Source organism: Rhipicephalus microplus, chromosome 8 (assembly GCF_043290135.1).
Source record: "Rhipicephalus microplus isolate Deutch F79 chromosome 8, USDA_Rmic, whole genome shotgun sequence".
Lineage (NCBI taxonomy): Eukaryota > Metazoa > Arthropoda > Arachnida > Ixodida > Ixodidae > Rhipicephalus > Rhipicephalus microplus.
In genome coordinates, this window is record NC_134707.1 from 10,303,187 (window position 1) to 10,316,122 (window position 12,936).

At 40.7% G+C, this 12,936-nt stretch overlaps 1 protein-coding gene across 1 annotated transcript; it reads right to left on the reverse strand.

The window, feature by feature from the left end:
* Positions 1-1,258: 1,258 nt before the first annotated feature.
* Positions 1,259-9,396, reverse strand: Fancl (E3 ubiquitin-protein ligase Fancl). Its single transcript, XM_037416211.2, has 13 exons — positions 9,148-9,396; positions 8,850-8,969; positions 8,688-8,744; positions 7,944-8,044; positions 7,299-7,395; positions 6,951-7,016; positions 6,601-6,754; positions 5,153-5,236; positions 4,067-4,112; positions 3,392-3,476; positions 2,115-2,231; positions 1,404-1,475; positions 1,259-1,337 (listed from the first exon to the last, which is right to left on the reverse strand). The coding sequence occupies exons 1-13, from the start codon at positions 9,289-9,291 to the stop codon at positions 1,317-1,319; spliced, it is 1,164 nt and encodes a 387-aa protein (XP_037272108.2). The 5' UTR covers positions 9,292-9,396; the 3' UTR covers positions 1,259-1,316.
* Between the last annotated feature and the right edge of the window lie 3,540 nt (positions 9,397-12,936).

A 12,936-nucleotide genomic window follows, 5' to 3' on the forward strand; every position in this document is an offset into this window, starting at 1 on the left:
AAGGCTTCTTCTTAAATCAAGGGATGGTGTACAAGGCATTGCTCACGGTGTACAGGTGATTGTGTTGCTGTGTAAACTTCTTGGTGTTGGTTCATTTTCGTTTGTTCCCTTCTCCCTTTTTTCTCTCCAAAGAGTTGTACATAGTTGTGCTTGTGATGTGCGTAAAATAAACGTGTCTGTATTTATGGAACTGGTATGTTTGTGTCTGTGTTTGCCACAGTAGATACACGATAAAGGAACAGTTCAGCATGTGTTTGATAAATCAGCCTCTGAAAACTTTACAGAAAACTGCACAGTAATTGTTAATTTAAGTAGAAAATTTAGGTCACAGTTCCAACTTTGAAGTAGTTTTGTGTGTGTATGTGTGTGTGTGCGTGTGTGTTAGAGTTTTTCTGGCAGGGGGGAATTTTTTGTTTTGCTCAAGATATACCAAACCTCAATATTATGATTTATTGGATATTACAGTGCAATGTTTGAACAATTAGAGTCCATAGAAAAAAGCTGTCCTGTCAGATGTGGGTTTGTTTTAACTAGGTCTGACTTTACGCTGTAGTCAATGTTTATGGGTTAAACTGGTGTCAATATGATGAAAAAATATATGACATTGTGGTGAGTTGGTGTGGGAATCTCAACCTGGCATTGTTGCCGTTTGATGTTCTATGTTTTTTCATGCCAACCAATCCTCTTGTGGTAATTGACACTCATGGTAATTGCGTGCAGGTGATTTGCTACTGAAGCTCAACTTAACTTGGCTCTTTTAATTCTGCGAAGCAACTTTTAGCACCCACTACATAGACCGTTGCATGTTGTAGGACAGCCAAAAATGGAGAGTGTGCATTGGGAACATTAATGCAAGCTGTTTGAGGAGGGGGGGGTCATCTTAATAGAATTGAGTTATTTGTATCGCCACCGAATAGATGTGTTACTTCAGGAGTTATGTAAATATACTTCAGGCATCGACGACTTTTCATCTGGCATACACAAGACCGATGCTCCCAAGTCAATCGCATGTAAAAGACGATGTTAATGTCCGCTGACTACTGAAACGTTTTCTTTTTGCTTAAAGCAAAATAATGTTTAAAACAATAATGGCTGAAGAAAGTATTGAAAGTATGCACTCATACCTTTATTTTTCTTCACATTTTTGACGTCCTTATTTTTATTTAACAATATTTTAGCTAATATGTGAAACACCCCCTAGCACTCGGGATATGTTGGAAAACACAAACATATCGGGCACTTATACACTGCAAAGAGCCTAATTGTGCAAAGAACTTTATTGAGCACTTATCAAAAATAATTTATTCACTGGGTCTTCACATCTTGCACGACATGGGCTGCAAGTGAGATAAGACAAAGGTTTACATTACAAAGGAGTCATTTTACATGACATCGCATCTTACCTCGGAACAGTACGGGCATTCTCCAAAGAACATGTTAAAGTTCTGCCTGACTGAGGGCAGGGAGCGCATCCACTGAAAAACGAAATTCGCACTGTCCGAACAAGTGATGAGACACAACCCAAATTCACGCAAACCATGCACAATGGCCAAATCGGACCGAACGCCCTGATATGAGGGAACAATCCTGATACATGTATGACGGAAACCTGAACGGCAGCCTTAATAAATGGGAGTTGCATTTGGCCACTGCATGATACTGGTTACCATCATAGGTAAACATTGGTCACCAGTACAGCTCGTAGTGATCACTAGGTGATGTCGACCGCTAGTATAAGGAAATGATCATCATCACTGGTACAGTTTTAGTGACCACTAAGAAAAACGCAGACCACCAGCTACACTTGCCGTCCAACTTGATTATGCTTTTATACGACTGCTGGCATGTTCTACTTTACGTTGCTACAAATTTTCAATTTTAGCTAGGAATATTAGGTTTTCTTTTATGGCTACTTAAGAACTTCTTGTGAAACCCCAGTTTATTTCCTGTAGAATGCTTAGCATTAGCAAGCTGTTCATAGGCTACGTTGACCAACTTGTGTTTCAGCATAAAAGCACTCTCGCTGCTGTGTCAAACTTTGTTTATGCACTCTAATTTTGCATGTTCCTATCACCAATTCATGCGCCCTTTGCACAGCAAGAAACAAGTCTTACTTCAACAAGGCATGACTGGTGAAATGGCTTGCTGCAACGAGAGCTTTGGCAGAGCTTGTCCGGAATGTGACCGTCCAGGAGGTAGGAGTAGCAGATGCCGCAGGCACAGTCGACATCCTGGAAAGCAGAGCCTAGTGGCATTTATGTGTCTCACACTGGTAGCATCCTTCACCTTAGTAAATTTGCGATACTATTCAAGTCGGCGATGGCAGCATTTTGAGCCAATCAGAGGAGCCCTAGCAGCCCTTTGACCAATTAGAGCTGCCAACGTGGCAGATCTGACACAGTGGCAGATTCTGCCGATGTCGACCGGATGCCTTGGTGTCGCTGTCTTACAGATAGCTCATGCAGTTGCAATCTGACAATCGATGCATGACAGTGTAAGCATGTGTAATCATTAAAGCGAACATTGCCAGCCTGTGAAATGACACAGTGGTTGTTTTGCAAACACTGGTATAGGTGGGAAAACTACAGCACAGCTTATAGCAAATGCAGTGTTGATATGAAGTCGTATAATACAGTCATATTGTTACATGTCGCTATACTTTTCCCAGTGACCACTTTCCTGAAGCGATGCTGTTTTAGCTGTCAAGCATGCCATATTTTTTCTACCCTAAACTATGTGAACATTATCACAAATCCAGTAGCGCGAACTGCACTAGTTAAGGCAAACAGTGTCTAAAGTTTCTGAGTCTACATTTGCGAAAGGAATAACTCTCGATTGCATGGTGCATCAATGGTGGACTAGACAAATTTATGGCGTGGTATTCGCTGCCCTACGACCATGCTCGCTATCAATGTGATTTCAGAGTTGCTTGCCTTGGTACTATACTTGCCATCTAACAAGAAAATACAATTCTGAAATATTACATGCAGCTGTGTTATTGGTGTTTCACCTTCGTCAAAATGAAGCACGTTGCACACACCAAAAATTAGTAGCTGACTAAGTAAACAAAGAAAGAAGAGTTCTCGACGTTTGGAAACCTGCACAGCTTTCTTGTTCACAGTGCAGCAAATGCAGCACGACATGATACAGACGACACCTAATATAGTTGACAGGAGATGAAAAAATGACTTCCATTTATGGCCTTCATTATGTCATATTCTGCATACATAACGGCACAACAGTGCTACATTCAGCATATTGTAAACAAGGAACCTGCACAAGTTCAGCAACATCAAAAGAGGTTCCTCTTATGACTTGGTCAGTGACCATAATTTTTTTTCGTTGCGATATGGGCATATCGCTGTGCGACATGAGACTCTAGTTATTTTACCTCTGGGGGCTGGGCAGAGCTTCGAGATGGCAGTTCCATGCCTAGGAGTGATGACAAATTTGCGCTTATTGTGTTACTGCTGTCCCTGTGGCAAAGAAGAAGAAAATGCATAGAACTACCTGCTGTAACCAAAGTTTCACTGAAGCAATCGTATAGGGCAGGCAGTTCATTAAAGAAATACTGAAGAGAAACAATGATTTGGTTTAGATTTACAAACTGCACTCTGAGAACTCTGTCATAAGTTCATTATAAGCAGAGAAAATCAAGGCTGGAGTTTCACTTTTAAATTTCTCACCGAAATCACCACACATGAGGTCGAAAATTTCAAAATGTATTTTTCGCATTGTCACTACAGTGGCTCGATGAAATTTTCTGAAACTTCATGCGCTAGGTCTGTGGCACCAATAGATGACAATGTACTTCGATTTTATTGATTCGAAGCTTAGTATGACCTAGCAGACGCCCTCAAAATTTCGACGTCACGGTGTTTGGCGCTGAAATCTTGAGGTGGCGTCTCCACCTGCATTTTCTTTTCGCGCATTTTTTCACTAGCGTGATGTCGCAGTAAGAGTGGTGTTTTTGGGATCGTGAAATTGTGCTTTACTAATACGAAAAAAAATCGTTTTGCTTTTTACACACATATCAAAAACATGGATGTCAATAAAGACAGAGTACCATTTGCACTTGTTCTTTTCAACTGCTTCTTCGTGGGCACTCACAGCTGAAACGATAATGGCAAATAACACATAACTTGGTAATCATACAAAGGTTCAAACAGCTGTGGACAGTTACCAGCAAAAAGTAATCAACTCGGAGTTACATGGCACAAAAAAGCAATGCTCCCACATGTTTCGATGCATTATTCTAAGGTTGATGGTTTGGTCCCTTCTGGGAGCAAGTAATCTTTTATTTCTTCTTCTTTATATCACAATAACTACAATTAGCATCCCCTACACTTTCCTTGGCTTTATTGTCTGTTAGTTGTCATTAATGTTTCGATGAGGTAACAAGTTACAGTTATCGCTGAACAAGTGCAGTCATAATTTTTCTCTATACTGCAAGAACAATAATATGCCAGAAACACAATAAATATACTTTATTTGTTACAAATTGAAGACTCTTGCTAAGGTCAAGTAACACATAATAAATACTTAAGATTGAAGGCACTGTGAATAGCAACATGGGACGCATATTACAAAACCGACCAGTTCACTTTCATTGTTGTGTTCCATCTCTGCATTATTGCAAATGCTAACTTCAGCCCACTTACCAAGAGCAAGCCTTCTGACATAATTTTCAACTGCAATAATCTTGTATGCAAGAGCACAAATTTTATTCAAATATGATGAAGCCGATGACTGTTATGTTGATATTCCCCTTGTGGCAATATAGCTATAAAAGTATATGTTAGTAGAATGGTGTTATAAAATTGGAGCTGAATACTTCAGCAACTAAGAGAAGTGTTTTAGAAAGCGCTCAGGGTGGTTGAACAAAGATTAGCCCATGGTGAACTCTTTTGATGCTTCTGTGCTTGCAGAAGGTATACTTTAAACAAATTTGATATCAGCATGACTATAACTTCTATAACCAGTAGCTAAAAGATAAAACTATAGCATTACCTGTCCAGTGGTCTGACCAAGATTGCTTCCATTGTATGTACGGCTCAGTGGTGATGAGCATAGTCAAAGTGAAGTTTCGCTGCGTTTGGCCTTTTGAGAGTGCATGACCCTTACTCTTTGACATAGACCAAAATTCGCTCACCTCTCTGGGGACCGCAGAATTCAAGTCTTGGAAAGCCCTTCGGTGTTCTGGGTTGCAACACTACGGCTACTGAGACATTGTTACCTTGGGAGACAAAGGCAAAAATATTTCATCGAAATGTTGAAAATTACTACATTTAATGACTGTCACTTTGAATTTCATTGGTGAAAGCTATTTAAGCATGGCTTCCAAATTCAAACCAGATGTTGATCATGTTCAAATGGCTCTGTTCACTTGCTCCATGAAGTGCAGCGTGCAATGCTTCAGCATTAAAGAACAGTCCATTGTTGTATGGAACTCAGCAAAGAAGAATGCCACATTTAATAAGTTTGTAACATGTCTTAGGCCCATATTCACAAACCAACCTTATCTTTATCTCATGTTTTCTTGAAGTTTTTTTTACACTATACATGTGTTATAAGAACACAAAGAGGATACAGGTGAAGCCCTTTATAAGAGATATGAACCGGGGAGATATTTTGATATGCAGGTTACCACACAGTATGCGCTTTCTTATCAACTCCTATTTCAGTGTAGGCGTGCACTGTTATCTCATACCCATTTGTCTCTTATATCAATGTCTCATACAGGGGTTCAACTCTATTAGGGTAAATGTTTACAAGATATGTTTATGAACTCCAGCCCATAGAGTTTCCTAATATACACTAGAGGGAACTGTGGCATTAGTGTCTATGGGAACTGCAACGCACGGCGCTTCAGCGAGCATGGGTAGTACACACATTTGTCTAAACTTCGTACTTCTGGCCTGCTTTTGGCTCCATGTGCGTTCGTGTGGCTTGAAGCTGTTTCTCACGAAACAAAAATGAGCAAATGTTCAGCCGTTGCGCTTCACCGCCCTATTCTTTTAGACTTACCTTTCCAAATTGGGTCACCAAGTTCAAAAGGGCTGAATCTTTCTTGCAAAACAAAACCGAAACACAGTAATAAACGAAGCCGCAAGTATGATTTGCCGCGCGCAAGTACGAAGACTAGGCAAATGTGTGTACTACCCATCATTCCCATGGTTGCTAAACGATCGCAGTGCCAGAGTCCCCTCTAGTTAATTTTAGGAAACTCTATGCTCCAGCCGACTTTGTTGATCAAATGTACTGAAGTCACAAAACTTATAAGGAAAATGCATAATAAGAATAAAGTTGATTTATGAATGTGAGCCGTAGTTGTAAAGAAATCAGATTATGGCTGAAAATTTAGAGAAAGATGCACAATATTTAATTCCAGCATCGCAAATGCTGATCCTTAGTTATGAATGTGACGCAGCCCAGAGTATACATGGATGCAGTTCAATCTGTCATATGATATAATCTTGAACATAGGTCACTACAGAGCTTTCAGGGCTGAAGCTAAACCAAGGATAAATCATGAAATATATGTTCTGGTTTGAGCTATGTGTGCCTGAGCTGTAGGCAAGTCATGCGCGAGTCCTTTACCGAGTGCAATCCTACGATAGCAGTCACTGTGCCTCGGGCTTGCTGGGTCAAGAACCCAGCAGTTCGAGTCCAAGTCGTCCATCACAGCCCAGAACTCTTGAAGCCTTTCAACTTCCTCCTTGAACTTGTTGTAAATTGTTCGTAGAGTGCCATCCTTTAAATGACAAAGGATAACCGACATGTTATTGCATATCTGTTGACTAATGCTTGTCCACTAACATTCAGTTCTGTTAATAGACACAAATGGTGCCTGTAAGCAACAAATTTTAATAATTGTACTATACTGTATACTGCAATGCTTTGTCAACTATTGTAAAGCAGAGTACCAACAGAATCACCGTGTTACTAACATTGTTCCAGTAGAATTCCAGTTGAATAGGAAGGTCATGCTCAACCAGAGGTTCGTCCACAGGAAACTGAAATAAGAAAATAGGAACCATCATTCCATGCTTCCCAACCGTAACATATTTAACAAATCTAACGAATGGGCATTCTGTCAAGAGTTAATATGTTGCAAGTTGATGCCAACATTAGCAAATTCAGCTAGGAGAATTCATGCACATAACATTAAACTTTGTTAAAATCATCTTAATGCACCTAGAGACAGTGTCACAATGACTCCTAAGTGTCCATATCAGTGAAATTAACTTTGAAAAAAACACGCATGCGATGTGTCTAAACATAGAAAGGTAGCTTACCGCTTCAGAAAAATGAATTTTCAGCACGTGCTTTCTTTTTTTCTGATCAGTGTACTTCAAGTGAATTTCATCTCCGGACACGTTGATGTGCTCGAGGCTAAACGAAATAGATAATAAACCATCAGCTCTGTTAGATCTTTGTTGCACAGTTTTCAAAGGCACCTTAGTCTTGCTACACATCACAGCACAGAAAGCATAACGTTTGATTTGAAAGATTCGATTTAAAAGAAACTTGGAGGACTATGTCATCATTATTATGTGATTTGATATTGCATTGAAGAACATACGTGAAATGACATATTTGGATTCCGAAATGAAAGTGCTTGAGTCTTTACAACACCGTTGTTTTTGTTACTGTCATTATCATTTCTGCAGACCTGCTACACTAGACTTGAAGTTCTTCTAAATTACACTGTGCCAAATGCTTGCCTCAAAATCGAAAAGCTGCTCAGACAATGAAACACCTTCAGACCATAAGCATATGCAACTAACAAACAGAAACAGTATGTTACGCATTTCGAGGTCTGCTCAAATTCTAATGAACATTGTGGATCACGTGACTACGCCAATTTCAGTGATGCAGAAACGGACTTGCGTGCTGTGCATTGCATCACTTTGCTTGCCACTACAATTACTAATGCTCACTTTTCCCATCCACACTGTTCCACATCAGCCATTATCCTGCTGAAGATTTCAGGCGCTGGGTCAAAGGCACGGCACCTCTTCCTCGACCGCAGAACAATCTCCTAGAAAGAGACATTTGAGTGAAACATTCCAAAGTGCCCCTTCGAGCCAAACCATGATTTATTTTTGGAGCAAAAGGAACGCAGTAATGCCTCCCAGGCCAGTGATTCCAAATGAAATTGCTAATTTTGCACAATACTTAACAAACACCTGGTAGGAAGAAAGTTTTTTTGTGTGCCCAAAAACTCGTATTTACCATCCGCTTCGCATAAGCTGCTGAACTAATAGACTAGAGAGGCATTAGTTAGCCTCAAGAAAATGAGTTCACGTACAAACGAATAAATTACAGAGGCGCTCGCGCTGTTACCTTAACTTGTTGAGCAAGCTTGTTTAACCTTTCCAATGTGAAGCATTTATTATAGTTTTGTATATATAATTTGAATCTTCTCTTTTCTGTACCATTTGCCATTGAAATATGCCATTGAAATAATTTTTGGTAATATTTCAAATAATATTAAAAGTAGTATTAGATATTAAATAATCTAATCACTAATTTTAAAAGTATGAACACTGACTTCCTAAAATGATCATGCACTACTCAAGGTGTAAAAACACGTTCCTTAAATTGAGCATAATTAATGTGGACCTGAAACGGTTTATGAAGCATCTCATTCCGAAGTTCTTGCATCTACAAGGCGAGCTCACCATCAGGTTGCAAAATTCCATTAGGAAGTGGCTGGCCGACTTGCATTTCGAGAACAGCTGAAAATAACATGACTGCAATTTTAGCAACTGAACGGCAGCCGCAGAAGCGTCTCTTACGGCACCATTTGCCAAACTCAAAAGCCACGCGTGTGTTTTACGAACCTCGTCAAAGCTTTTGCCCGATGAAAGTATGAGTTGCTGGAGGTCCCAGTCGCCACTGAGGCAGTACGTATCGGGATTGTGCACGTCTCCGATGCTGAGGTGGACGAAGAAGTCTTCATCCTACGGTCAAAGCAAACGCACTGTGAGCACGGCAGGCTTTCGAAGCTGCACGGCGCGTTTCAAGTTTGATCCGAGCCGCGCATCTTTCGAATATTGCGCGCGAACGGGCTACATGCGCAGATGCCATGTTGCGAGCGTCGTCACCGGTTAGGGTTAATTTTACTGGGACAGAACTTGCCAGTATCTTGAGGAAACCTTTGTACTCGGTGCAGCTTTCGTTCATCGGGAGCAGCAAAGGAAAACGTTTGAAAATCTCGCTGTCCAGGCGATCAGATTCCACACCGTCCATCACATCTCTGGGCGCGGCCATTTTGGTACTCATGATAGCGATGGTAATAGGAAGTTTTCGAATTTTCGGGGCCCCGAAGTCCTTTGCGTATGGACGCTTTGTGTCAAGCAGGAGCGATGAGTTTTCGAATTGGGTCTGAGGCGCCTGGGACACTCCCGCTATTCTATGGCCCATATTCTAGAACGTCCCTTTATTCAACGCTCCATCTTTACTTAAAAAAGCCGGTGAAAGCGCCATCTTTAGGCAAAAAATGTCACTGCGTATCAATATCATTTGCTGCTATTCTTGAGTAGTGCAGCGTCATTTTTATCCGAGCAGCGGCGCAGTGCGCAGCTGTTTCAAGTGAAGGGTGAAAGTCGAGTCGAGGAGCGTTTGTGAATACAGGGTTATGTCACTCAAGTGTTGACCGATAACCGTCGCTTCAGTGGGCGTCGTCACGTTTGTCTGACCTAAAGCTTTTCGGGTTCCCGCTAAATTGGAGAAATAGCGTTCCTAACCTCAAAACCCACACGCGGTTTGGGTTTTGCGCATGCGCAGTGACCTTGAGGCTATTTTTTTTTTCGAAAACTTTCTAATGATACTCCATTCAGGGGCTTTACTTGCCCAGCGCTCGCAACCGTCCTCCCGCGACAACTGGCGCAGCAGTTGCAAAAGCTGCATCCTAGCAGTACGTGCCCCTCTCCCCTTCACGCCGTTCTTATTTATTCCATGACATATAAACAATGGCACTCGAATACATAAGTCTGCCTCGTTTCCACTTCAAATCAAAGTGCCCCCCGGAAGAAAATTTCTGCCTACGCCCCTGGCTATGGCTTTGGATACTTATAATGTCGCATTTCGATGGCGGCGAAATGAAGTGTCCGTGCACTTTGATTTAGTGTGCACGAGCCCCATTCGATGAATGTTGAAAAGCTACTACTGCAACATGACTCGTTACCATTTATGAGGGGAGGGGAGAGGGGTAGTTCATACTTTTTCGAAATTTTCAGTTTTGCTTGCAAACGCAGGCACGAACATGCATAAAGTACGGTTGAACACCCCTAAAAAATATTTATGGCTACGTGCCTGCTTGTAACCATGGGCTTTGTCGTGCCAGAAGTTAACATTTAGCTGCTTCAGCTCTTAATTCACTGCAAATATGTCGTTTTCGGTGATATATATATATATATATATATATATATATATATATATATATATATATATATATATATATATATATATATATATATATTCTTTTTTAATTATAGCTTACTGACACTAAATTCGGTCATCTCTGCTGTGTCGACTCACCTTTATCATCCTCATTGTTCTTAATGTGCATGCATTCTTGCTTTACCACGGATTGTATTTCACATTACGTACATATCGTACGTTGTCGCATGACGTAACTGCAAAATTCGGCAAGGTTGAGGAAGGTTCATGAAAGGAAAAAAAAAAGTCACAGACCGTTACTGTGTGTATTTATTTCTTCTTAATTATAGGCATACACTTAATAATCATTAATGTGCCTCACACCCGTACAATTAAATGACACTGCTTTCTGTTCGCTTGATTACCCTATCTATTTATTCATGTAGAGAAATTTTTGATAGATTTTTTTCTAAGAAAAGATTACTCGGCTGCTGACACTCAGGTCGCGGGATCAAATCTCGGACGCGGCCGCGGCATTTTAGATTGAGGCGAAAATGATGTAAGCGCGTGTCAGGGTGGCTACCCGTGTGCCCACATTTGTGCAAATTAAAGAACCCCGGGTGGTCGAAATTTCTGGAGCCCTCCACTACGGCGTCTCTCATAATCATATGGTGGTTGTTAAACCGGCCCCCACATATCAATCAATCAGTCAGTCAATAAAATATTCGGCATGTGACTTTTTAAGTAAACTTGACGACTTATAACGTTCTTCATTATACATAAATCTCGCACTTTTTCTGCAACCGTTTATCATTTTGGCTAGCGGCTTACAATTATAATGCCTGGTGACTCGTCAGAGCTCGTTCAGAGAAAAATAGCGATGCTAATGCTAACTCGCAAACCATGCATATCGGCGCGAACTACCGCACGTCTCAAATGTAGCCGTAGCATGCAATGTACCGGCAATTATTTGAGCTGCGCTGAGTCACATTGGTTCATGCTTCAGGGCTGGATTGCGCCGGTAACGAAAAAAAAAAAAAAACTGAGCAAACTGAAAACACGAGTCGCAGGCCAATCGTGAATGCACGTCCGTAGCACGTCTATCAGTGCGTCTATACAAAAGTTGCACTTACCCTATAATGGAATGGGCAAACGATGCGAATAGTCAGAAATGTTTTTTTTCATACTTTATATATATATATCTATATATATATATATATATATATATATATATATATATATATATATATATATATATATATATATATATATATATATATATATATATATATATATATATATATATATATATATATATATATATATATATATATATATATATATATATATATATCCTGTGAGACCGGACGTTCTAGTGTCATTCGAATTGAATGACATGTACATAAATGTGCATGATAAATGAAATAAATTAAATCCAATTATGGTATACTGCATGAGAGATGAGATGAAACCGGGCAGACTTTTGTCAAAAGTTTTCATTCAGGTATACTGCATGCATTTTTCATGTGTGTGCTTTCTTCGTTTTCAGATCTAATCTTCTAATTTGCAAGCATAACTGATAAACGTGAGGATATGCTAATGCACGTAGTTTAAATGACGCGAAGTATTGACGCTTCTGTAGTTGAATTAGTTTAATTACGATACACCGACTCTTGGAATAAGCCCTCGAAAAAGTTGTTTCGGCACCTTATACGTTGTGCTACGTCCGTGTGACATCGCGAAACACATGCCTTATGAGCAAATTCGTCGAGTTTGCACACTCGATGTAATTAAATGTACTCATGTGTGACGGCGCAGAGCTATAGCTTGCGCATGTTGTTTGGAATTCAGATAGCTGAGGTCATTTGACAAGCACACTGAGTAATTTATATACGCATTATCAGATCAAACAGACCAACAGCACCACTTGTTCTGTCTTAGTACTCGCCACAGGATATGCCTTAACCGCCGCAATAGTCAACGCCGACAGGCAATCGAAGCGTTTCCTGCAGCCTGGGCCCAGCGGCGTGCGCGCCGCCGTCTGAAACAAGCGTTGTTTGAAGGGCGGAGTGATACAAAACGAGCGAAATAGGGGTAGGGCAATAATGTAAGTGCTTTGGCGCAATATGACGCTGTTAAACATAGTGCAAAAGTAACATTCTTGTTCAGAGCAAACGTGCTCTTGGTAACTTGTTTATTTTGAACTAAAAAAAACTATAGATTGTTTTTATACGCGCCTAAGTTGAACGTTTTGCAGTATTCTTTTTTCCTTTGTCTGGCGTTTTTTGCGCAGTGGTACAAAGATGAACAAGAACAAGGAGCAAAATAAAACAACCCTCGACCGCGGCACTCAGAAGTCACGTGACACAACGACTCGAGAAATAGTTCGCTGCGGAGGGCGGGGCTCCCGCTTTCAATCGCGCGCGCTTTTTCGGACTCGTTTTTTAGTTTCGCTTGCGTGTTTGTGCGGTGCTTGCGGCACGCGTCGCACGAAGCAGTTTTCTTCTGAAGAGCCGCGCGGACTGGCTTTCACTCTCGCTGCGTCGC